The sequence below is a fragment of the Sinohyriopsis cumingii genome, chromosome 9 (assembly GCF_028554795.1).
Source record: "Sinohyriopsis cumingii isolate HCF-2022 chromosome 9, ASM2855479v2, whole genome shotgun sequence".
In the NCBI taxonomy this organism is placed as follows: Eukaryota; Metazoa; Mollusca; class Bivalvia; order Unionida; family Unionidae; genus Sinohyriopsis; species Sinohyriopsis cumingii.
In genome coordinates this window covers 65,473,267-65,501,224 of record NC_142969.1, presented here as the reverse complement: position 1 = coordinate 65,501,224, position 27,958 = coordinate 65,473,267, and the positions used below count along the sequence as shown (strand labels likewise).

General features: G+C 37.8%; 2 protein-coding genes across 4 annotated transcripts in view; both read left to right on the top strand.

Annotated features, from left to right (window-relative positions):
* Positions 1-9,532, top strand: part of LOC149791932 (uncharacterized) — a 58,523-nt gene extending 48,991 nt beyond the window's left edge. The window contains exon 7 of the mRNA XM_089969497.1: positions 9,021-9,532. Coding sequence (XP_089825623.1) covers positions 9,021-9,532 — 512 coding nt within the window. The remainder of the gene's footprint in view (positions 1-9,020) is intronic.
* Positions 9,518-27,248, top strand: LOC149791931 (uncharacterized). 3 transcript variants are annotated; one of them, XR_016423445.1, is made up of 4 exons: positions 9,518-10,750; positions 13,063-13,181; positions 16,554-16,605; positions 25,406-25,540. XR_016423445.1 is itself a non-coding variant. In XM_089970453.1 (3 exons), the coding sequence occupies exons 1-2, from the start codon at positions 9,841-9,843 to the stop codon at positions 16,565-16,567; spliced, it is 924 nt and encodes a 307-aa protein (XP_089826579.1). In that variant the 5' UTR covers positions 9,518-9,840; the 3' UTR covers positions 16,568-16,605; positions 25,406-25,540. The 3 variants fall into 3 exon arrangements, 2 of the variants coding, with proteins under 2 accessions (XP_089826579.1, XP_089826578.1); XM_089970453.1 differs by lacking the exon at positions 13,063-13,181; XM_089970452.1 differs by lacking the exons at positions 13,063-13,181; positions 16,554-16,605 and having other exon boundaries at positions 25,406-27,248.
* The last annotated feature ends 710 nt before the right edge of the window (positions 27,249-27,958 follow it).

The window sequence follows — 27,958 nt, the reverse complement described above, 5'->3', positions numbered from 1 at the left end:
TTTTTTGTGACCAAGAACACATCATGAACTATTCTCATTCGTGTATTGATGCTGAAACACTCAAGCAAATCCTGGAACTCAAAGAGTTCTGAGAAATCTAAGGACAATCTCAGAAATCAGAGATTTCCCAGAAATCAGAGATTTCCACGATTGCTCAGAAATGTTTCACATGAGAAATGTTTCACATTTCCGGAAACGCTAGCGTTTCCACAGTAGAATTTCAAAGACAAAAAAAAAATAATACTTTTTTTTTACCCTTGGAAACTCACAATGGGGGGATCAAGGCATTTCTGGAAACGCGAGCGTTTCTAAGTCAAAGACTTCCAACGCTAGCGTTTTTACGTTAGACTTGAGAAATGCTTTGCATTTCCTGAGAAGTCTCTTGGACTTCTGGAAACACTAGCGTGGATGAGAAGTCAGAGACTTCCAGAGAAGCCCCTTTGACTTCTGCGTCGGAATTCTTTATTTGACTTTTTAACAATCTCACTCTCGAGTTAATTAATTTTCGAGTCTCATACTCGTGTGATAGTGTAAGACGAATACTTTCAACTGCACGCGTCAACGGAATAAATTCAGATACCTGTTCGTGGGTAACTGTGGCAAGTGATCTATAAATGCAATTTTGCAGCATTTTAATGAACCTGTATCTCGCAGGAAGAGTATTCTTCTTCGTTGATAGCTCATTCAAGGATTCAAAATCTGACATAATTGTTTCAGCGTCTGTTAAAATATTAAAACCCCGCTGCTTCAAATTTTGAATTTCATCAATTACGATATTTATATTTTCGTAATTCATATATTATAACCATTTTTTTTATCTAACTGAGAAGTCACTTGGACTTCCAGAGAAGTCATTGACTTCCATGGCAATCTCAGAAATCAGAGATTTCCCAGAAATCAGAGATTTCCACGATTGCTCAGAAATGTGAAACATTTCTCATGTTTGCATTTCTGCGTCTTTGGAAACGCTAGCGTGGACTTCCAAGTTGTCGACGTAACAAAATGAGATTTTTTGTTTTAGTCGTTTTGAAAATGCTGTTTTGCGGATCCCAGCTGCGACATTCTGTACTGAAGGTGGACAAATATCGAAATACCTACTGGCGGCGTTTATTGATGGAAATACTATTTCGTCGCCGGTAGTTACGTTCATGGATTTGATAGCTCTTACAGTTTTTTTACCACGTCCTGTTTTACCCGACCGGCAGTTCTTGCGTTGAGTGACCACGCGAAGATTATCTATAGAGTTATCAAGTATGTTACCATTAATGTGATCAACAACAAAACCTTTCTTGATCAGTCCATGATGACATTCATAGACGAAACGATGGCATAAATATCTTTTTCCACCCATGGCAGTAAATCTTAAATAACCAGCATTATCAACTACACCAACTGGTCGTCTTCGCGTGCAGTGTCTTACTACTCCGTCGTGGTTTGCTTCATAATTGGGAATAGTTGGATGTGCAACAAATTCTTGTTCGGGGACGAATTCTTGATTCATTATATTATAAGCAAAATCATTTGTCTAATTCATAATTTGTCTGAAAACTTATTTATATAATCACGCTCCGAGAGAGTGTTATCACAGTTTTTTTTATCATAATACCGTTTTAGTTCTCGATAGCGTTTTCCACCACACGCTGAACATAATTGCGTTTTTCCTCGTACTCCAATGCCGCATCTGATACACGGTATCGGTCCTAAACTACCGCCGCGGACCTGTTGAGCATGTTGTCCACAGTATTCGTGTCTGCATGGTTTGCTACACGGCGCTGATGAATTTAGTTTGATCCACTTGCATGAGTGCGCGGGCGCACCAGAGAAATGCTTTGCATGAGCGATGCTAGCATCGCCAGAGAAACTCTTTGAGTTTCCGTTCATTATATATAATATTTTTACCTATTTAAATACTTGTCTTAATTATAATAATGAGTTTCTCAAGACTATCCAGAATAAAACCTGGAAATCTCCAATTTCCCCAAGGTCGATTTGATCTTGACCGATTAACCGGTGATCGACGACGACGAGAACTCGCAGCGGTAATTGGTGTTATCAAGAACGCCAAAGAAGAGTTTCGTCGTGATGGTGCCGCACATGTGTGGTCTTCGTATAAAATCATTTCTGAAAACGCCGACGTTTCTGAAAACACGATCATTGATGGTACCATCAACGATACAATCGCACGTAACATAATTGGGTATCTCGATGATAAAAAATATTTCATTCAGATAAAATTTATCGTTGGCGTCGACGACACGGAAACAGGTGAAACAACATGGATTATCAGAGACAAACTAGACCCTGTTCTTGATGCCCGACGGGGAAAAACCGTCGTCGTAACCAAAGACTCAAACCCGGGAGTACTTGTTGGGATTGATACACCGTATTATGCCAGAGCGTATCCTGTGACCGCAGTCATTTATGGAATTTATCCGATGAAGAAACCACGCGTTGATAAACTCGCCCCGATGAAGATGTCGGAGTCGTTGACAGAGTCAACAGGGATAAAATCCCCAGAGAAGTCTCTGACTTCCAGGATGAATTGTGTAGCCGAGCGAATAATGGAACATTTTAAAAATGCCGCGCGAGGAAACGGCCTAACACCGCTAAGACAGACTAAAATAACAGCGTGGGCGGCACGAGTAGCGGATGAAGGAGCGTCAATAAATGATGTTGCCGAGCTCGAACGATTACTAAAATTTCCTATAACGGTTTCATCGTTGACCGGTGAGGTATTGTACAAGAGTAAATATGATTCCCGTGGAGCACCAATAACTATTATCGATCATAACAGTCACGCCTGGACTGACTCGGTTAGGATATTTCCTCGAGACCGTGTTGTAAAGTATTATCCGGAATTGCAAAGCGGAACCACTAGTGGTTCTGGAAATGCTAGCATTTCTATGTTTGATTTTATTTATCAGATAAGTAAAACCGATCCAGTGTCGGTGTGGTTATTCAGAAGTAGCGAAGATGGAGAATATGATCAGTTTGTGAGACCCAGCGGGGAAATATACAGAACAATGGAGTTACATCACGAAATGAAAAAACTCGCAGAGAAGTATGCGAGAAATGCTGGCATTTCCAGCACGAACACTGATACATTACTGACACAGTGTTTTACTGTCCCGGGTGTTGTCGCACATGTAGCCCGAGAACGAAATTCATGGAGACCAACCCCGAAGAGTTTTCTCGAGGATATTCAGCAGAGCTGTGTCGAATACGGACACGGTGGTTTGTGGAATACCCAGTATGATCACCGCGATATGATATCCGTCGACATGACGGCGTGTTATCCAGGAAGTTTCCTTGGGCGCGGAGAATGTAGTGAGTATTTTAAACGGTTTGGTCACATTACAAACTCGATGACAAGAGTAGCTGTTGACGGACCATTGCCTGATTTTGACCTGACCGGGGTTGCTTGTGTGTCGTCGTTTAAATTCGCTACGGGTTTACATCCTGTGTGTTATGCTTGGTTTGGCAGACATTTCGTTGAACAGCGATGGGCCCCAATAGTGTTATTGCGATACATGCTTGACAGTCGAATACTGCTGTCGCTGACGGTCAGTACCGCGATTATATGTTATTGTCGTCAAACCGAAGTTTGGTTGCCAACTCCGCAAGTCACCGTAGAAATTGAAAATTTCCGAGAATATCCAGAATCGTTTATCGACACTATCATCGAAAGAGCTCCCCGAACTGATGAAAGCACCGCAAAAGATCTAGGACGAAGAATAATAGGAAAATTTACTCAAGGTGGAGCGTATGATCATAAATTACATCATAGTCGATTAATCATGGACGAGGCCGAATTGGATCTTATTGTCGCTGATGCCGCCACGAATAATACGTTTTGTACCCGCGAAGATGTGTTTCTGTCAAACGGGGAAAAACTAGGGACTGTTTTTAGTTATATCGACGGAGAATCATCTCAGTACACACATTTGAGATCTTCGATGCTAGCTTATGTATCAATAAACCTATTGTCGATGATTAATAGGTTTTCCGTTGACGCAGTAAGAGTTGCAACGGATTCATTCTATATCGATAAAAAACACTTAGCGGCGTTAAATAAGGTTATACCGAATGATCCATCGTGGGGTTCATGGAGAATAAAAAATGAAATGTTGCATGGATATTGTGAATCGGCTGATGTTGAAATCGAGGATGAATATCGCGGCGCGGAAATATCTGGGAAATTTTCAATTTCTACGACAACTTCGCTGCCGCCGGTGCACGATCCTGTTGTGAGACACAAAACAGTTTATCTGAACGGTCCTGGTGGTTCCGGTAAGACAACTCGAGCGATAGAATTATTTAGAAACTCTGACATGATTGTGCTAACACCCACACATAGACTTGCCAGGGAGATGAGACAACGGGATGTTAACGCGTGTACGTATCACAGTTTTTTCAAATACAGCGGCGGCACGTGGACACCTACGCGAATGGGAACGAAGTATATCCCTGAGAAAATCATCTGGGATGAGATAGACACTGTCCCGTTGGATACATTAAAACAGTTTCTGGATTGGTTGCTAAAGAAAAATACCGCAGTGGTGATGTGCGGCGATCATGGTCAACCACCGCCATTTACAGGTGAATCTCCACACACGTGGCTGAAAACTTTTGTAGATTATTATGAGGAAATAACTAATGATGTTAGATCACTCGATGAAACGCTGAAAGAGTTTAAGGCGTTGATCAGGCTACAACCTGATAAAGTCCAATGTGAGATAATGCGTGAAATAATTCCACAGACGGAGCTGAGCGACTTTTGGGAAACGTGGAAACCAAGTGATCTTATAGTGGCAAGTAGAAAGATAGTCAGGGACACACTTCAGCAGCGGTTATTTCAGTTACATCAGAAGAAATTTCCAATGCTGGTAGTGCCATTGTGTTATAGACCAGCTGATACGCGATTGCAGAATACCGACGTTGATATACCTGGGAGATCGGAAAAACAGAATTTAGTATTAAATGATATTGTCACAGTTGATATTGATGTTGTTGAACAGGCACTAAAAATGAGCAAATCCCCGTGGACGCTAGGATACGCTATGACCATCCACAGTTCGCAGGGACTAACTATTTCAGATACAACAGTTTGGATTGTTGATGATCGCATCGAGTGGTCAAATTTAGTTTATTTAGCCGTGTCAAGAGTAAGAAGGATAGGTCAGTTACGAAGAATTGTATTAGATGATGTTATCAACGACAGCATCAACAGCTCAATCGCTGATGATACAATAAGAAAGAAATTAGCCGGTTACAAACAGAGCGACAAAAAAAATGGTAGAGAGTTTGATCTCGACGAAACACTCATTATACAATTACAACAACAGCAGAATAATCACTGTGCGAGTTGTAATTGTTTATTGCTGTGGCAGTATTCGAAAAACGACCCAAGACAATTTACCGTAGATAGAATAGATAGCAGTCGTGGTCATACACGTGAAAATGTGATGTTGACCTGTCTTGAGTGTAACCGACGCAGAGGTGTTGCTGCAGTTATTTAAGTGATCGGGGGGGTAATTGTGTATCCGTGGGAATCACCTGAAGTTGCTCGCGTTTAAATCCGCGTTGAGGAGCAGTCGAATCTAATCTGTAGATTGCGTTTCTCCCAGTTGATCTTGTTATGCTGGATATCTTATGTGTAGTAACACTCCATGTGGGATCGGTTGCTCTTTTTTTTCCTCCTTCTAGTTCGCCTGGTTCGTATAAATACCTAACGGTGACATTACCCGCTAGCGTCGTTGGCTGCGTTGAAACATGTCCGTGAATCACTTTAGTGATCGGGGGTATATATTTTTTTGTGATTGCATTTATTGGCCTCATATTTGTTGTTCTGGTAATTTCATTATTCAGTGCGGCTATCACGTTTGGCAGTCTTGTAACCCATTCACGAGATCTCGTATCGTAAATGAATTCCCTCGCGTACTGGTATCCGAATAATCTCTCAGCGAGTGTTCTATTAAATCGCTCAACAATTGCCTGATCGTGATGAATTTCAGTATGTCCTCATCGTATAACAACGTTATGCTGCTTTGTCAACGATGACACCGCGCCCTGAAATTCCTTGCCAGGATCAACTTGTAATAATCGTGGCCAGTTTAGAGGTCCTCGCTGATAAATTCGCGAAAACGCAGAGGCGACTTCGGACGCTGTTTTTGTCATTAATGGTTCTGCTTCTTTGTATCTACTGGCAACATCAACTACTGTTAACGCGTATTTGTATATTTTTCTACGGACAGTATCATGAGGCAGAAATAGTATGTCAGCCTGATGAACTTCATTGGGGACACTAACATCAAAATGTGCAAAGTTGATTTGTCGAGGTGGTGGTAAGTAGATTTGCCATATTGCTTGTTTTGACAGCCATTTTTTGGCAGCCTCGCGTGTTACTGATGCCGCGTTGGCGAGTTTATTAATTGCTGAGTTACCTCTCCAATATCCGATTGGGGAATAATAAATCGCTTGCATGGAAACACTAGCGTTGGAAGTCCTTGGACTTGTCTGCATCGTTATTAATTATCCAGCGCCTAATGCTAATTTAGATTTCATCGCTGATCTTACTAACCAATTAGCGAGTGACTCCCTAAATGATTTATTTTTTATGGCGCTTAGTGCATGAATTAATTTCACATCCGCGATATGCCTGTCTTGTAGATCTTTACTTCGATAAGCAATATCATGTATGTGACACGCTGCGTCGATAGCGTTTATCGGATACTCGCCGGGTTTGGGCTGATCGTTGCTGTCAAGCCTGATATCTAGTCGTGTTCCCGGACCGCAGTAATTGTATCCTGGGAGATGTTTTTCTCCGGGATACTTTCCCCAAGGGGTACCTGGAAGTCGTCCGAGGGCGGCTGCAATGTCACCTCCGCTGACTTTGTCAGGCTTTTTTTTTGAAATTTAAATTTTTTTGTGCCACATCGCGTACACGTACCTGAAGTTGCTAGTCTGTTATTTTTTGTTGTAACCGTTGTTAGATCATTCGTAGGGGTTCGTGCCCGACACTTCACACAATATAGATCCATAATTATTATTCTTTGTATACAAATGGAAATTACAGACTTTTCTGCGACGCGGCGAAGGGAGCCAATCAAGCATAATTCGGTGTTGCCAAATTCTATCAGAATGATTATCATTGGACCGTCAGGATCGGGTAAAACGCAGTTGTTGCTGAACCTGATTATGAAGTGGATGAAGTGGGATAAGCTGTATTTGGTAGCACCATCTGTAGACGATCAGCGATGCTATAATGTTATAAAAGATTTTAATGAGAGTGCAAGCGCGCTGAGTGAAGACGGTGAGGAAGTAGTTGAATTTATCACTGATATCGAAGAAGCTCCCAGCGTTGAGGACCTCGACGGGGAAAAAAATAACCTAGTAGTGTATGATGATGTGATGCTGGATAAACAAAAAAATCCTGCAAGGATATTCTCCCGGGGTCGTCATAAAAACACTGATGTCATTTATGTTACTCAACGTTACACACAAATACCAAAAGTAATCAGGGATAACTGTAATCTTCTTGCGATATTCAATGGAGTTGATGTTCATACGCTGAGAAATATTCATCAAACCTGGTGTAGCGGCGATATGGATATTAATAAATTCAAAAATTTCTTTAGTCGCGCTCAAAGAACCCCGCACGGATTTGTAACAATAAATTTACACGACCCGCGGACACGATACCGTATTGGACTTGATACACTATTTGCAACATAAAAATGTTTCCTTGGCGTCGAAGCATTTCTCGGGGGCCGGACCGACCCATGGATTTTTCAATGACGACCCCGCGAGCGATACTAGCATCGTCGGGGACATTTTTTTTTGTCCTGTATTCTGAATAGAAGGGTTTATTTCGTCGAAATAAGCCCTCTATCGAGGAATAGTTTCCTGGAAGGGTTTGTCATGAAAATAGTTTTGGTCTGTTCGCCCCCTCTGCTGCTCTTGGCGCTCAGCATTAAGAGGTTAATGTTAGGACTGGTCAGCCTGGCGTCAGGATAATGTGACTGGGTGGGACATCATGCTACATGTCTGTGGCATGATGCCCCAGTGCTAGACATCACTATAAACTGCCACACTGCAGACATTGTAGCGATATGACTGATTTTTTTTTTAAAGCTATGTTAAAAATCCAAATCACACACACACACAGTCAGTGGACATCATCCAGACTGGTACAGTCAGTGGACATCATCCAGACCACTACTTTGCAAAAAAAACCCAGATACAGATCTACACTCTGAATGAAAATTACTGACCCTTAGTATGGCCACGGGGGTGACTGTCTTGAAATTATTGTTATCTTAACCTCTTAAATGGTTGGCTATAGCAACATGGTGTTTTTTGCCAGGAGACTGCTTATGATGGTTCTAAGTAATTCACACTAGTCATACATCCAATATGGTTGCCACAACGAGTGTCTTCAAAATCTTGTTGTCACTACTTCCTCTGAATGTTTGGTCATATTGAAATATGGTTTTCACCAAAAGACTTCTAATGATGTCTACATGGTCCTGAATGAAAAAGGTTAGAATGTGACATCCAGTATGTCCACCACAGCAGCTAAATTGACAGTCTTATCACTGAATAAATATCATAGACGGTTTCAACAAGCAGCAGTTAAAAGGAAGAAATGGTCTTATGTTTACTTCCTGGAAATCTTTATGCCCAGTAGAGCATCAGATCCATATTGGTTCTCTTGTTTAAACTATAGGTTTGTGTACATCATGTAGGGCTATATTTTATGTGATTAAATTGCTCACCATTCATCAAGTTCATATTTTGAGGCAAAACAATTCCTATGATGTGACATCATGAAAAAAATGTGAATTTTATGGGAATAGCTTTTGAACACTATCCATATATATATATATATATATATATATATATATATATATATATATATATATATATATATATATATATATATATATAATATAAAGGCACAATGGTTTCCTTCTTTTCAGATATTATAAAGTTTATGATGAATCTTTCTGTTTTTCTAGATCAAACTGAGGACATCCTTGATCCATTTAGAAAGATGGGCTTTATTCCAACAACACAGACAGAGGAAGCAAAGAAACTGCTACAGGAGAAAAGATCTGTTGTCATCAAAGGGAATCCTGGTGAAGGAAAAACGTCAACAGCCCTTCACCTAATAGACAGTGATGACTACATACATCAGCGTGTGGTGGTCAGTACTCCAAAACAGTGGAAGAAGGTGGACACAGATTGGGTAAAGATTGTTGTCTTGGAGGACATATTTGGACAAAATGACATTGACCCTAACCTTCTACAGGAGTGGATTAATGATTGTCTACAGACCATACAGAAACATGTTGATGTAGGAAAATTACAGGTCATCGTTACCATCAGAAATGACATAATGTTAAAGGCATCCTCAAAGTTAAAATCATTTAAACTCTTTTTTAGTGATATGTCACTGACCCTTTCTTCAGAAAAACTGACAAATTCAGACAAGATGAGTATTTTAAATAGAGAAATAATAAAGACTTGAATGTTGATGAAAAGGAACAATGCATAGATAATTTTTTGGGCTTGATTGGTTTTCCTCAGTGCTGCTTTCTGTTTGCAGGGGATAAAGATTTATTTGGTCAGGGGCCAAGGTTCTTCAAATCCCCAAAGAAATTTTTCATTAACAATATCAGTAATTTAGAACCGAGTTGCTTTCTGTCTCTGGCTTTTCTTTTTTGTAATGGTGAAATAGAAGAAGAGTATTTATCACCTTCACAAATACAAAACTCTAAGAATTATTTACTAGTATTGAAGGATCTAGCTTCTTGTCTTTCACTGAATGAATCAACCATGATATTACTGAGCAACCTGAGAAACTCGTATCACCATTTTTCAGGGCAGTATGTCAAAAGGGTATTTTCATATGAACACCATTCTGGAGGGAATATTTCAAATGAAGACAATTCTGGAGAACAAGTTAGTAAATCCTGTATCCAGTTCTTTCATGCTTCAGTATATGAAGCTGTAGGAAAAGTCCTTGGCGATAAGTGTCCAGAGATGGTTGTAAAATACAGCAAACCAGAATATTTATACCAGAGTACCTGCTTAACAAAAGCTACGGATGCTACTTCTCAGAATGTGTTCATACCTGTGTCTTTATATGGAGCTCTGGTGGAGCGGATGGTTCGTGATGTTGTAGAGAAACGACTTGTAAAGAGTGTTGTGAAATTTGCAGCTCTCAAACAGGATGGCTTGTTGATTAAATTGAAACACAAGTTGCAAAACAGTTATATGATCAGGGATTTTTTCATGGCTGGCCCATGCTCTGAGAATTCCCAAAATGTATCAGAAGGAGATTGTTTCACATTTTTGCAATATATATTACAAAGTGATAATGATACAGTCAGATTAGTTTGCAGTCATTTCATGGAATTCTTGACATGCACACATAGTGAAAGGAGCTCTGACTGTTGGCAGTGTAATGAGAAGCAGAAGCTACTGGAATTAGCACTCTACTACCACCATTTTGAGATTGCAAGCAAATTAATTACTATGAATGCCTGTTATACACATGTAAGCCTCTGTAATGCTGCCAGACATGGTGACCTCAGCAGAGTTCAGGCCATTCTCGAATACATAAAGAAGAGACAGGTTTTCAATCCAGAATGTACTGAGGCAAAACAGGCATTATCAAGAGCCAGTATGTTAGGAAACCAGTATTTAAAAGAGATGCTATTAGAAGAAGGGATCACACAAGATAGTAAGTATGTAATATATGTCATGCAATATGGAGATATAAATACATGTAGTATAATGAAGATGATGGAACATGTCAGATGTCACATTGGGATCATTATAGGTATTTCTTCCCTCCTGATAAGTATTCAGGTAACATTCAGACATTATGTTGAAATTCATTGTTCCACAGCGCTGTGCATAACCCACTGAAATAAGAAATTTTGTATTGCCGATTAGCTTTGAAAAATGAAGCAAAAGTATCACTGTACATGCGTGCTGATGTGTCAGAATATAGTTCACAACAAGTTGTTGTCAGAGTGATACAAAATTTGAAAGTACCTGAGAACCCCATTGTGATGATGCATCTGAAACATTAGGAAAAGCTTACACTACACAAAAGTGTGATTTGTGTGCTATACGGGTTCAGTTGGGGGTGCATTAACAATGAAGAATATTGATGGTGTGAAGGAGGGATTTCAGGTTTGAAGCTTTTAAGAAAGCAATGCAACATTTGAAATACACTGCCAGTTGGGATCCCAAGTGTTATGATGCATAAGAAAGCATTTTAAATATCATATATAAAACAAGTATTATTTGTTTCATCTGGTTCAGGAGGGGCTCTCACTTACAATGAAGCATATTCCTCATATAGGAAACATAGGTATTTTCCCCTCCTTTTTTGTATTCACTTCACCTTCCAGAAGAGGAATTTGAAATTCCATTTCCACAGTACTGTGGATGAGCTTCTGTAATGAGCAGTTTGATATGGTAAACTTTTCTTTTGAAAAATGAGGCATCACTGGACATGATTACGGGTAGGATCAGAATATAGTTCACAGCAGGCTGTTGCAGGAGTGATATAAACTTGAAAGTCACTGGTATCGGGGATCCCCTTAGTGATGAATCATCTGAAGTATTAGGAAAAGCTTATGGTGGCACTCTACACTTTCATATTTTGCATAGGGTTATATTTTAAATGGAATTCAATTTCCCTGGTTCTCTCCACTGCTTATACTGGCTATTTAACGCTTTACCTCATGTAAGCACTTCTGGATGCCACTACTTCATTCTCATGGAAGCACCTTTGGACATCTGCCCAATTTGCATGGAATGTGTTTTGATGCCTCGACACCATTCTCATGGAAGCACCTTTCAGCACCTTTTGTAGACATCAGCCATTTTGAGCTGGTTTTCATAGCATCACCTTCGGGGAAAACCCCATTTCGATACTACATTTATTGATGTGAGAAGTTTAAGCTCTAGTCATAATATGCTATTTAAAGTAACTGGGTCATATTCTCCACCCTCCAAAATGAAGGCCATGGACTTTCTTGAGTTTGAACGATTAGAATCACTACTATGAAAGCTTAAATAACTTAGATAAAAGCTCTGATTTTGGTGTAGGCAACAATGAGTTTTTATAATTTATAAAATTCACATGATTAGTGATGTAGACATAGACAAAGAACTGGTACATTTAGAATATGAGAAATGGCAGCTATGGGTGGTCACATGGCTTCTCTGGCTTGACAGTGAACGAGTTCTCTCAAGCTTTTAAAGCACATAAAATATTCTTCTTTGTAAAATAGTTATACAGCTATGAAAATCAGATTTTAAGCTTAAATCTTTCTGTACATAGTAGATTTGTACCAAAAATGTATAATGGTTGAATTTTATGTTTAATGTAATATATACTATTCTGCATTTACAGTTAACAGGCATGTCTATGTGTATGGGGACAAATAGGTAATCGTTTGTTTTATTTATAGCGCACTGCACTGAGTAACTTTGGTACATGTATATGAATTGCCTACAAAGCCATACACTTTCTGAGGTAACAGGTTAGAAAAAGACCTTGTGTATCTTAGGTACTGTTAAAAATAAAGTTTAATTCCCATTATTTTGGTGTAAGATTGAGTTTACAGCTTGGCCTTCAGATGCGCATAACAAAAATTACTAGCTTCACTTGGTCAATTTGTCTTCCTGGACTTAGAGGTACTGGGTATATTGCATTAAAAAAAGAGCTGATAACTTTTCTTTTGCATTTTATATATTAGGTGACTCATTTTCTGCACATTTAGAAACTGGACTTGTCTAGTCTGGCAAAATTATTTTTCCCTATTTCAATAACTGATAAAGATAGTGTACTTTAGAATAATTTAGGCTGATCTTTTGAGCAAATGGGAGCAGTTAGTTTTGGTTAGCTGTATGCTTAGATCATGCACAATATCAACAGTATCCAAAGAATTTTTGCATAAACAGAGCCACCCCCCCCCCATGATGAAAAATGAGCTGTACAGTTTTAAACATACACATTATATTTTCTCATCATAGCAACCAATGCAGTGCTGAAAGACTTAAAATGAAACTTGCAGCATTTATTCTGGAGATGTCACTTATAAATTTTACAATTTGAAAAGGGATGGAACAGATGAGGTTCATGGAGTTCAAAGGTCAGCTGTTAACATTTTTGCTTATTATTCTAAAACTAGAATATAGAAGAAAGTGAATGTGCTTTGTCAACATTTATTACTTAATTTCATTACAATTACTTAATGCAACAGTTTGAAATTTATGTTGACTTCACTCCTGTGTTATAAGAATTCTAATTCCCCCATAATTAAGGTCATTATGCACACAAAGCATATTGTGTAAGAGCAAAATAAGCATAATTATCTTATTTACATGCATAACATCAATGTTAATGTAACAGTTTGTTGAGAAAATCGTACATGAGGAGATGAAAATAATTGCACAATTTTCATATTTGTCATATTCTACAGTTTTGTATTTTGTATGGGGTTATATTTTAAAGAAAAAGAATTTCCCCGGATCTCTTCCCTGGTTATGCTGACTATTTAGAAATAAGAACCTGGTATACTAAGGTATTGTTAAAAGAACTTTTAATTCCCTTTATGTTGGTGTAATATTGATGGGTGCAATAAGGGTTACATAGTATACAGCCTGGCCTTACTTCAGATAAAAAAAAAACAAATTAAAAAAAACATTGCTAGCTTTGCTTGGTCATTTTGACTTCCTGGATTTCAGAGGTAATTGTAAAATAAAAGAGCTGATAACTTTTTTGCATTTTATTTATTTGGTAATTCATTAATTGCATTTTCAGAAGCTGACATTGTATGGTCTAGTCTGGCAAAATTTGTTTTCCCTATTTTAATAGCTGCCAAAGATAGTGTACTTCAGACTAAAATTCAGGCTGATCTTTTGAGCATATGGGAGCAGTCATTTTGGTTAGCTGTGTGCTTAGATCATGTAAAATTTTCACAAATACAATATTGCAAGAAATTTCAACCCCAGTAGATGAAAGTAACTTACATGTACTAAGCCAACATTCTCTCCATTGTGGGGGTCCCCGAGTGGCCGAGTGGTCTAAAGCGCTCTCCATTACTGATCACTGCCATCTCACCTCTGTCTGCATGGGTTCGAGTCTCGGATTCAGCCAATGTGGGTATGTGAGAAAGCTTGCCAGTAGCTTCTTGTGGATCAGTGGTTCTTTCCGGGGTTTTCCCTGGTTCTTCCTCCACCATTAAAACTGGCTGCCATATATAGCCTATCGTGTGCTGAAAAATGGAGTTAAACAATACAACAACAGCAACAACAACTCTCCATTGTGTATGCTACAAATACAAAAAACTTCACCTTACACCTGTCATTTTGTGAGCCCCCTTTTTCAGGAAGGTGTCTCACTGACACTGAACAATCTTCTTCATGTGGTTGGAGATTTTGGATGTCATTGGAAGCTGTTAAGAAAACAATTCAAAATTTCAGTGACACTGACAGTTGTGACCCCAGATGTGGTCATGCATCTAAAGCATTAGAAGATGCTATTGTACAACAGAAGTTCTGGAAGAGTAAATATTTGATACTGCAAAGGGAGGCAACAACATTATGACCAAACAGGAAAGTAGATCACTCCTTAAGAAACAAATTGACTCTCCTAATGGTTATGGTGGCATTGATGAATTTGATGCAAGCAGTTCACCCTGTTTCAGCATGTGAACAGTGTTACACTGTTTGATGAAACAAATTGAGTTTACATACATTTAAAGATGCAGACATGAAATGCACTGAGGTAAAGAATGGATATAATTTGCAGTGATATGTGGAACAAACTATAATTTGGGGGGGGGATTCTCACTAACAATGTAAAATCTTCCAGATGGTGTGGTAAGGATTTCAGGTATTATTGAAAGCTGTTAACAAAGTAAAACAACACTTTGAAAGACACTGACACTTGGCATTCCATGTGTGATGATGTATCAAAAGCATTTTATAGCTATTATGCTCTCTAAACATGGATATGAATTTCTTGGAATATTACACTTAAAAAGGAGAAAATAACAAGAAAATGATTTTCTTGTAAAATATATTTATAAAAACTAACATTTTTATTAAAAAAATAAAAAAACAACCATACTCAATCCAGAAAATAAATATTATTGAGCTCCACCCTGTGTCGTCTGATGTCATCTCTGTCAACACTGCAGTTTCCAGTCTCTCCCGCTTGCAAAAATCAAACACTGTGGAAAAAAGAAAACAGTGACATCAGAATAGGAGCAAGATGATGAAGCAACATTTAATCTACTAAACTTTGAGTTAATTGGAGAGTGTATAGAGACAAGGATGAGACATTTGTAAATGAAAATGATCTTTTGGTATCCAAATGTGAGCTTCTTAAGGAAAACAGATTACTGCACCATGAGCCTGATGATATACTGAAACTTATAGAAAGTAAGGAGAATGCAAACACTTTAAAAAAGACACTTTTTGATGTAAGGCTAGTGACAGCAGTCTTGCAGTCAAAAAATAATTTCAGAATGTTACACAACATACACCCATCTGAATTGGATCAGCCCCTGGCTGGTTTTATACTCAGTGTTAAGAGAAAAGATGGATCTGAGTTTGAACCGAACTGCTTAAGAAGCATCATCAGCTCCATTGATCACCACCTTAAAATCAACAAATATGCAAGTACAATCATGAGAGGAACAGACACAAATTTTGCATTAACAAGGTAAGCTCTTCGGGCTAAGCAAAAAGATTTAAAATCTAAAGTAAAAGGAAATAAACCCAATCATAAGTCAACCAATCACAGACGAAGAAATAAATGCCTTGTAAAGCAAAAAGCTAATGAGGATGGATACCTGAAGCCATTGTTAACACATTGTGGTTAAACAACGCTGTGCATTTTGGTTTGAGGGGAGTGACTGAACATTACAATCTGAATGTTAGTAGAGGCACATGCACTGTGGTCTACATCTTTCAGCCTGGTTGCCATTGCTTTTATGCACAATGCTCTGCAGAGTTGAATCTTTTTCATGGATTCATGTCTAAAGGTTCATTGAATATTTTAACATGGGTCTCCATAATTCTCAAAGCTATACCCTCAGTCCATTATTCTTTTATTTGTTGATTCACACTCTGGTGAGTTTTTTCAGGAAATTGATGTTGTGAATTCTGCAGTGCCCTGTTATACCGTTACCAACCTCCACTACCCTCCAGTGCATGGGTGATTTGTATTTTCATTCATAATTATCATTTGTCATTGATTCAGGCTCTTGGGCCGGTATTATATTCCTTCCATTGCCAGAATCTTATAGACCTCCTTGTCATACATCAATTTTTTTAATTAATAAACATTGTTTGATGCTTTCTTCTTCATAAACTATGTTGAGTTTAGTGTCATATAGGGGGTTACAAAATGATGTTTTTTTATGTGTTCAAATTACTCATACACCTTTATTTTGCTTGATCAGATCTGACTAGTTTTATTCTTTCAAATATTTAGATCAGTATTGCTTTTTCAGTAGTACCTTCCTGACTGGGATTAGCACTGTTGTCAGAGGTTAGCACACTAAAGTAAGTCTGGCCACATTCCCTCTAGATATTTTATGCATGCGTGTAATTGGTATTGCATGTTTTTCCCCGTCATTGGCATACAATAGTCCAGTACTGTAATTCAAAATTGGGGTGTTTCCAGGTCATACGCCATTCATTCATCCTCTTTATAACTTCATTGGCATTCTTTGCTTCAGCACTGTAGTCCACCTGTCATTCATCATCTTTATACCTACGGACCAAGGCAGGTAAAGCGTTGTTCTCAGTACATTGCATGACCTTAAAAGTGCTCATGCAGTTCATACTCATTATATTTGTTACTCTTGTTTTCAGACTTTCTTTGCAGGATTAATATGTAAACAGATTGTTTTAAAATGGTAGCATATAAAGGCCCCATGACACCAATACCACCTGCATTTCTTGCACATGTTGCACACAGAAAGGCAGGTGTCCACTCTGCTGTCACTGGTCAGATGTGTGGGAATTTGACAGGAGCCATCATACACATAAGGTGAGAAGGAAAGGATCTTTCTCATCTTTCGGTTTCCCTTGGGACACAGAAGGGAAAATCTAGCCCATCTCACATGGACACTTCTCTGTCCAGAAGTATGTGGGATCAGCATCTTTTCAGACATACAAGGTGTAATGACCTATGAAATCCAGATCACCTCCAAAGGGAAAGAATTAACTAGTGCTGAAAGTGGGCACAGTCTGCTGGGAAGAAATTGTTACTGCTCTCTCCAAACCTGTTGGACAAAATGAAATTTGTCCCCACTTCTATGAGTTGTGGTGCCTGTTATGTATATCTGATTTTAATTCATATTTTTAAAAATTTTATTGTTTGTTTGTCAGCTTTAAAAATTTATTTATTTTGTACATGCTATTTATAATATAATTTATTTTATGTGATTTGGAAATTTTTTCAGAAATAGTTTGACCATGACTGATTCATTTGTAAACACCTAAGGCTTACCTGGTTCCTGACCTTAATTCAAAATTAGTAACAGTCACGTGAACAAGATTTTTTTTATATTTATTTTTTATTGTGGGAATAATAAGGATGAGGTCGAGGCTGTATTGAATACATTACCCTAGGCTTGTAAATAGTTTTATTGAAGTAAACAACTTATTTTTATTTTATTCTTTGAGTAAAATGATTGGTTTTCATCAGGGCCATGTATTGAGTATGTGATGTAATTATGATCATGTGACCCTCAGGATACAGCATACGTCATCGCCTTCCATCTTGGATCCTATGTTGGGACTTGAAATTGAAATCATTAGAACCTTTTATTATTAGAACTTCTAAAATTTTATTAATGGATTATTCTTGGATTATTTTGGATTTGATTCTTAAAACTAGTTCTTATTTTTTTAATTTTTACAGTATTTTTCCAGGGAATTAAGTTGTTTGTTAAATTTTTCAATTTTTTTTTTCTTTTTCAGTCTTTCTTGTGTTTCTGTTTATTCGAGCCTAAACATGTAACATAAGATGCCCATTTCAAGACCAGAGGGAGGAAAGTGAGTTGTGCATACTACGATAGCCCTGAGGTGACTGGCAGTTTGAGTTGCCCTGGTAGAAGAGTACAGTTACATGAGTTGGGTTAGGATCCCATCTCTTCCCATGCTACCAGTAAACCCCTTTGGGGATAGAGAGATGGCATACAGACACCTGACCAAGGCAGTGGATCAGATTGGTATCTACCCTCGTCTGCATATCATTCTGAATCCATACTTTTGCTTTCATGCATGGACAGGGAGTAAGATGAATTCTTTCAGTCCTGGTGAACTTTGATCAGTTTGGCACAGAGCAGGCTGAGGTGGCACCTCCTGTTATGATTCCCTGCCCCCTCTTACCCTTAGATCAGGTTGAGGAGGAAGAGGAGATCTGGTCCTATGGCATAGTGATGCATATCAATGTCTATTGAAATTAGATTTGTGTTTCAAGTCCTCTGGTTCAGAAGACACAAAAGTTATCTCCCAGCTGGACCTCATATTGCACCATGTCTAGGTCATGGTCAGGTGAACCTTTTCTAAAGTGTATCAAGATTGAAGTGCTTGCGAGGCAATGTAAAGGGTGGTCAATTCCCACTTCCTTGTATTGAGAGCTCTGGTCTCTCCAGCTGGCTACAGAATTCATACTCCTGTCTGGTCCCTTGAACCTTCCTTTTTGGACTCCTGCACATCACAAGTGGAAGATTCTACTGGTCATGATATTGGAGGCTTTTGGCTAGGTCATTGAAGTGGGAAGATAATGACTATTTGGATGTGGAGGTCATTGAAGTGGGAAGATAATGACTGTTTGGATGTGGAGGTCATTGAAGTGGGAAGATAATGACTGTTTGGATGTGGAGGTCAATGAAGTTTGTTGCCAAAATATCTCAGCATGTTCTATCTATGTCTATGATACTAATGGTGGAGGTACTTCACCTCCACAGGAATGTGGCTCTGGATTACTTTATATGGCAACAGGAATGAACTAACAGGTCTTAGTTATGCAACTGGCTTACAAACAAGTATTAAATAACAAGACTCTGGGAATTGACTTATTAAACAATATTCTTACTTGAAATTTGTATACAGTTTCCAATTTTGTCTGAGAAAATTTTAATGGGGTAGCATATTAGTCTGGCGGACCATGTTTCCACTTGAACAGGAGAAGGGGTGAAGGCAGGCACTGGTGCCTTAAAACCAGTCGCTTTGGGTGGATGGGACTCATAAACCTTGGATGGCTGCTCATCGAGAAGGAAAACTCTGATTCCAAACCTTTGCTGCCTTGCGGCTATACCCACTCATGGGAAAGGCTAAGGGAGTAAACTCCAACAGAAAATCCGAAGATGTAGTCCCTAAGGTGGTCTGACATTGACTTAAACGTTATTCCGGCTCAACTCCTGCGATGCCATTGGTGCCAAGCTGCATCAGCATTCATTATTCCCTTGGGTCCACCAACTGCGTGGTGAGGGGGATCTGCTGCATGGGGAACAGCTGATTCTTCATATCACCCTGCCCAGGATTCGTAGCACCACTGGAGAGGACACTCCAGGACACTTATTGTTTGTGGTTTCTACTCTTTTTATGAATCATTTTCATTATTTCATTGGCAAGATTTAAATGTGCTTAATAATCCTAACTATAAAACCATTAGTTAGACCAGACATCAGCAACTTCCTCCAAAGGCGCTGGCCAGATAAATGATTTTTGAACCACACCCTATCAGGTCATGGGCCAGATAATTTGCCGAACCCTGAGTTAGAGAATTTGGGATTGAATGAGATGTAAAAGGCATGAGTAAGAGGCAGTTTTCATGGCTGCATCTCTTGCAGACAACATATAATAATAATAATAATAATAATAATAATAATGAGGACTTCGTATAGCACCTAATCTTTAGAAGCTCTAAGCGCTTTACAACATTAGACAACACCAATATGATAAAAAACATATAATGATATGATTACAAAAACAAACACCATGAAATTAGAAAGAAAAAAAAAACATGCTGAGAATATTTAAGGTCAAAAACATTATTAGGTCTTTAAGTTTGTTCTTGCTGTCGAAATAAGTGAGTTTTGAGAGCCCTCTTGAATGTGATCACTGTGTCTTTGTGTCTAAGTTCAGTGGGCAATTCATTCCATGTTGCTGGGCCCTGGTATGCAAAAGAATGCTATCCATATGACTTTGTTTTCATACTTGGAATAATGAGTATACAATTGTCAGAAGTGGAGCGTAAGAATCTTGCTGGTGTGTACACATGGGTGAGGTCAGATAGGTAAGTTGGACTAGAGCCCAACAGTGAAACGTAGCACAGAGAACAAATTTTTTGTTTGATTCTGGATCGAATGGATAGCCAGTGTAAGGTACAGAGCAGCAGGGAGGTGTGCTCTGATCGTGGTACTCTAAGTATGATCCGAGCAGCTGTGTTTTGAACTTTTTGAAGTTTCTGGAGCAGATATTGAGATGAACCAGACAGAATTGATTTACAATAGTCCAGTCTTGAAAGTACTAATGAACACACAAGTGTTTAAGTGGCATCAACTAAAAGATATTTGCAAATTGAGCTGATGTGTCTCAGCTGAAGATATGCAGCCTTGCATATGTTCATGACATGTTGGTGCAATGTGAGAGTACTGTCCAGAGTAACACCTTGGTTTCATACTGCTTGTGTGAATTTAATGTTGGTATTGCTGATATTTATTGTTTGAGGTAAAGGATGTGAATGAGAAAGTCTTTGTGCTGTGATCAGAATGGCCTCAGTTTTGTCATCATTCATCTGCAGCTTGTTACATGTCATCCATGATTTCACATCAGAAAGGAACCTATCTTCACCCTGGATGGTAGCATCAACTTCAGATGGGTGGCTAGATTTGTATATTTGGGTGTCATCAGCGTACAATTGGTGAGACACTAAATGATGATCTATGACACTTGTGAGTGACTGAGTGTACAGAATGAAGAGAACACGTCCAAGAACAGACCCCTGTGGAGCACCACAGCATAGATCAACTGGGCTGGAGTGTATTCCATTTGCAGATACAATTTGTGTCATGTTGACCAAGTAGGACTTGAACCACAGTAAGGCTGTATCTTGAATGCCAAATACATGCTGGAGACGGTGAAGTAATATATCATGGTCTATTGTGTCAAATGCTGCAGACAAATCAAGGAGAGTGAGGACTGTAATCTTTCCGCTATTCAACGCAGAGAGAATGTCATTAACTACTTTTAGAAGAGTAGTTTCAGTACTGTGGCAAGGGCGATATGCAGATTGTACATTGCTAAAAAGACTGTTTGAATTTAGATGAGATACAAGCTGAGATAGAAAACCTTTTCTAAGATTTTTTTATGAATGGGAGATTAGAAGAGTAGTTTCAGTACTGTGGCAAGGGTGATATGCAGATTGTACATTGCTAAAAAGACTGTTTGAATTTAGATGAGATACAAGCTGAGATAGAAAACCTTTTCTAAGATTTTTTATATGAATGGGAGATTAGAAATGGGCGGTAGTTCTTTAAATTATTATGGTCTAGTGTTTTATTTCTTCAGCAGAGGCTTTACAATGGCAGTTTTGAAAAATGATGGAAATTCCCCAGATGAGAGAGAGGTATTAGTAACATCATTTAGTGAAGGCAATACTGGATCTAAGCACTCAAGCAGCAGTGATATTGGAATTGGATCAAGTTCATATGACTTTGGTGCACTCTTCATCAGGATTGTACGTACAAAATCCATAGAGACAGGTTCAAATGCTGCTAATGGTTGATGCTCAAATTCTGTATCCCAGCTGTATGGTGACGAGTCAGTTGAATTTGTGGTGTCAAGCTTATCTCTAATGGTTTGTACTTACAAGTCACAGAAGAAATTAGCAAACATGTCTGGAAGGTTGACTGGAGAGAAGGTAGATGGAAGTGGTGTAGATTTGTTCCTTGACATTAGCTTGTTAGTAATCTCACAGAGCTCTTTGCAGCTGGAACTTTCCATGATCTTAGTAGTATAGTGGGCTAATTTCGCTGCATGGACTATATTTGTGACATTTCTTCTTAGCGACTTCATAGATTTGCTTCTGAATAGTGAGTCTGGTGGAAAGCCAAAGCCTCTCAGCTTTACGGCAGTCTCTTTTAGCAGTGCGAAGCTGGTCCCAAACACTGCTATACCATGGAAAACACTTTTAAACTGATACTCTGCATTTGGTAGCTGCAGCATGTTTGTCAAGCAGTGAACACAGGCAGTTTATAATCAAGTTGTTCTGTGGTAGGAGGTAAGCAAGTTGTTAGGTTAGCTTGGATGTCATGCATAAGTTTGGTTCTATTTATCATACAGAGATTTCTCTTAGTAGCAGATAAAGGTGGAGGGTTAGGGATTGATACATCAAGATGGCATATAATGCAGAGGTGATCTGATACAAGGTCACGGAATACCAGGGAGGACCGTAGAATGTTATCATCAGGTCTATGAAGAATCCAGTCTAAAATGTGACCATCTTTATGGGTGGGTTGGTTAACTGATTGTTTGAGGTTTAAAACATTAATGGAATATGAGTTTTGATGTATTTGGGTTTCTGGGACAGTCAAAGTGAAAGTTGAAATCTCCAAGAATAATCAGGTTGCCACCTGTGTGTGAGGAAAGGAAATTTTACAATCAGTAATGTTATCAGTGACTATTTGTGTAGCTTTACTAATACTCTTTCCAGAATGGAAAAATGCTGTTCCATGCTAGATGCACAACCATCCTCTTCTGGAAATTCATTCAAGTGCATTGACTAAGTCTGGCTTATTGTGCTTGGCTCATGTTCAATAGTGCATCCTCAATCCTTTTTGGAGGACATCTTAAGTCAAGACATGGAAAAAATGTGTGCTTAATTTTTTTTAACACAGTGATGGTTATGCTGTATCAGAAACAGACATTTATATTTCTTTGGAACATTATCTCTCCATCCTTAATTATCGGAAAGTTTATTTTAATAATAATGATAATTCTTTATGAAATAAATTTCGAACAGGTCATCAAAATGATCCATTTGCTTTCATGACCAAAAGGTTGCAGGTTTGAATCCTACCATTGGACCAGCCTGGATTAGCTACAAGGCTGTGTCTTTGGGCAAGGCACTTGACTCCAAATGCCGCAGAGCTAATTAACCTGCTTGTTTCTGTGACGTAAACTTAAAGCACCAAACCCAAAATAGCTACGTTCTTAAGGACTATAAGCTTGCTGGGATTGTCAGGTTGAGAATTAGCTTTTTATATAAACCTATAGAAAATAATTCAAATCGGAATAAAAGAAAATAACTTGTCTGTTGTCTTAAAAGTGTTTAATACACTTACAAAAGAAAAGAATGTTGGTAGACTTAGCATTTTCCAATATCATCATTATACACATACATATATGTATGCAAACACTCACACAATCACAACCACACTGACATTAAATAAAAACATACACCAGGTTTATGTATTTAAAATCCACTGGATGCGTGTGTGTGTGTTTGTTTGCGTGTGTGTGACCCTGCTTTAGTACAATCCATTATAACAAAAATTCAAATACAATATGATCATGGTGTTGCTCCTGAAATTTCACGTACATGTATTTTCTCATACACAAAAAAATATATAAAATTTCTTAAACTTATGAAAGATATCATGTAAAATATATATTATCATTTTGGGGAAGTGATCACTTATGAATTCTAATATAAGATGATCATGGCATGACTTCTGAAATTTCATATACATGTATTTTTCTCATACACACCAAAATATTTTTATCTTCTTAAAAGTATGAAAAATAATCCTGGCCTGTGTCTCAATAGTGTAATAGGGGTTATGAAGTTAATTCAAGCGTCATTAGTTTTCATCTGTGTACTCACTAGAGACTGGATGGTACTCTTGTTCAAACTTCCCTGCTGGATTCTCTGAGCAAATCCCAATTCCAACCAGAACTGAATTGTTCTTGACTGCCATAAAGTTAGTATAGTCAGAACTGTATCTGAATGCAGTCTAGCTGACCACAAGATATGCTTATCTCTATAGAAAAATGAATGTACATTACATTAGGGACTGACCATTTAATTGGTGGGGAGGGGACATACTATTTTCAAGTTTAATGGGGGCTTTACAGGTTATACAGCAGTAAGAAATGCCTCTGTCCAGTACTGGTGTTAATGCTTTGTCAACACAAATCATTTGTGCAAACACAAATTTGTATTCATCAACTAATAGTTGATATTTTAAAAAGATTAAGATACAGTAGAACCTGTCTTGAAAGACCACTGCTTTTGCCAATAAATTATGGTCTTTCAAGACAGGTGGTCTCTCATAGCAGGTCATAATGCTATGAAATCAATCAATCTGTGCATTAAGAACACGGTCTTTCAAGACAGGTGGTCCCACATAGCAGTGGTCTTTCAAAACAGGTTTTACTGTAATGATTAATAATAAAGAGAACTAATCTGAGTGTTTAATTCAGCGTGTTAAATATTTTTGTTCTGGTATTGCTGCTATTTCAGTCTATGTTGTACACTACAGCATGACCTGTGCCAATATATTCTTTTGCAGTACGTGCAAATAATTAAATGCTCCCCCTTGCTGCCCTGCTTCATAAAACTCAACCAGTAAATGTATTTTTGCAGAGCTTTGCTTGCTTCGTTGCTTTCAGAATCAACTTAAAAAATGTATGATACTTGAACACTGTTCAGACATCTAAAATAATCATGCTTTGTACTTTATATGTGGAGTAAAATCCTATTTTTTTTATTAGAAACTTTTTATCTATAGGCCAAGGCACCCAAAAATGCTATATGTTACCAGTTGCTTCTGGTACTTATGCATGTACTGAACATGTCTGTACAGATTGGTTGTGAGGGATGATGTGTGTATTAGGGGAAATAGATGGCAGATCAATGTTTGGCAAGTATCTGCAAATGAAATGAGCACTTAATGAGGATTCGTTATTATTTTTGTTATTATTCCATACCCCCAGATCGATATATCTTACAAAAAATTACATTTTCTCAAAATGACCATCAAATATCATAAAAGTTTCAACATAAGACAAATTTTTTTAACAAAATTATTAGTACTCATTATTTCTTCCATTTTAATGAAAGTTTATACAGTAAGGAAGTATAAGAATAATGTTTAGCAACCTCAGTTTATAACAGGTGCTGTTATGTTGCAATGAGAAGTATTTTGTGTTAATATGAGATGTTTTTGTTGTTTAATATTGTATATTATGCATTGAGAAACTAAATAAACAATATTTGGTGCACTTGCTCTTTGCTACATGTATATTTGGGTATAAACAGTTATCTTTTCTGTTGTTCCATTAGATTCAGATGAGTTATCTCAACTTCAGCGCCCTGTGAAACTCCAGACTAGTCAAACGAAGAGACCTGTTGTCACTGGTGATACAAAACAACAGATAGAGATTATCTATCAGAGAGAGGCAATTCCAAAAGATTGATATGCTCCACTACAGTAACAGGGATGAGGTCATCATTCAGATTGATTTCAGTAACAGTTCATAGTTTGCCCAAGAAGATGATATTACCATAAAGCAATGAGAAAAATAATTTCTGTCAAGGTGGATCAGAGATCTCCAGTTCAGGAGACCAGAACTGTTATCATTCAGGAGAGGCTCGAGGTCAATGGAGATCAAAAACAACACAGAGGTTATCTATCAAAGAGAGACAACTCCTGAAGATTTGTGGGACCAGGCCTTTACAATGGCAGCTTAGTAATGCAAACTCACATATGTGTTGAAACTTTAGGGGGAAAAGAAAAGCTTGGAGAACATATTTATTCCTTATGGAAATAGGCTTTTAAAGCAGGTGTCCTTTATTCTCCTTCCTACACCATAATATAGGATTACTTTCTTGGCATAAAGAGGACAAGATATTCATACAGCTATTATTTTTGCCTGAATCTCTCCCAGCTCCTTGCTTAACACATTAACCCCTGGAGGTTTTTGCCATTTTTGCCTGAAAATCAAGTAGGAAACACATTTTGAAAGCTATTTCTGAATAGACTTGAAATCCCCGGTCATCTTTCAATAACATACTGCCTAGTTGTGTTAGAAACATCATTTTTCATTGGCTATTAGACTCATGCATGAGCAGATAAGAAAAATGTTGGACTTGTTCTTTTTTTTTTTTTGCTAAACTGAGCCATTATTTTCGTATGGAGACCACTCTTTATTCCAAATGCACATCTTATCCTACTTTTTGCAAAGGCTCATCTGTCTGCTTGCAGTTGATACTGGTTTGCCTTAGATCTGAGACCAAAAAGTCTAAATTCTGGACACAAAATGGGATTCTGACCAGAGGTGAATTTTGCGTTAAAAAAAGTCGGGTCCAAAAAATGAGGTTTTTCTATCTGTATTTTGTAGTGCAACTAGATATTCCAGATTATTTGGTATCATTGTAGAGCTACATCTGTCTACCTTTCTACAATACCATCCACGTTAGTGTATCTTGCATGACCATGACGCTACGGAGCTCTGCAGCAGGCTACTACCTCCAGCCCCGTAAAGTCGTCGCTAGGGGTTAATGTGTTAAAAGCATTCAATAGTTTTAACTGTAAATGTATAATAATTGTCTCCTGATTAATGTATACATTTTGAGATGTGATTTGCCAGAAGTATGTACCTTTCAAATTAAAATCTTTTCTGTACATGTAAAGAATATTCATACTTAGATACATTTCTTGATATGCATCAGAGACTCTTTTGGTTGTAGAGTTTAGAAGCCACTATATTTCATTATTAGAAAATTCCAACAGATTTTTTCCAGGATAAACTCTTTTAAAATATGCAGTTTAGTAATAATAGGAACTAATTAATATGCTCAAGTATATTGAAACACACAGCTGGTATAAAATTCAATTGTATTAAACAGAAACTATGTTACTTAATGTCTTATACTATCCTTGACTCTTGAGTGGACAGTTGCATAACTTTAAACTATTATTACCCAAAATCTGGTACAGCTGATGTCAAAGTCAATTGATTAAATGGAAAATAGGAATGGCAAAATAACATACATTACTTTGCACATGTCGCTATTATAATGATGATGATGATGATTATTATTATTATTATTATTATTGAAACAAATAATATTTAACAAATGTAGTTGGCTATGACTGGTGAATGATAAATAAATGTTTAAACTTAAAAAATACTTCATAGTTTTTCATCTTTCTTTTTACTATCTCAGATGTTAGTTATTATTATTTTTTGCATGAAATCTTATTGTTTGTATAGAGATGGTATTTTATAGGCCTCGGCATGTCACATAATCTCAATAAGAAAATGAATAATTAAATATATCCACTCTGTGGTGACAAAAAAGGGTAGAAATCAAACACATTCAGCATCTCAACAATCGAAAGCTACATATCAAATTTGATCTAAATAAAATATGAGATTGTAATCTTGAAACATACAAAACTGGTGAATGGATGAGTGGAAACACAATTATTATAGTGCTCAAAAAGTTCATGGTGTAGGTCTAATTAACTACAGTTTTGGAAATTGTAAAAGATAAAATAAGTAACATTTTTATTTAAATCACATTTGTCCAGAATCTTAAGTTTAGAATCCTTAGAGTACAGAGTTATCATGAGCAACCAAGACATGGTTTTACTGAATTTCGATGATAGGTACATTGAGCATGTGGTACCCTTAGAGATGACACATGATTGGTCAGTCTTGAGAGAGGTCACAAGATACAAGGCGAGACACAGGGAGGTTGGGTGGGTGTAAGATCCCTAAGGGTACTACAGGTTCAATGAAATTATCGTCAGACTTCAAGTTGGTAAGTAGCATTTAATTTTTCAGTTACATCAAATGTTTCATACCTTACGGGACCACATGAAATGTT

What these genes read in the sequence shown, in the direction of transcription:
- LOC149791931 (XM_089970452.1), top strand. Translation starts at nt 9,841, where the DNA reads ATGATATTACTGAGCAACCTGAGAAACTCGTATCACCATTTTTCAGGG. An exon ending in AGAAGGGATCACACAAGATA is followed by an intron (nt 10,751 to 25,405) that starts GTAAGTATGTAA and finishes TTGTTCCATTAG; the next exon opens with ATTCAGATGAGTTATCTCAA.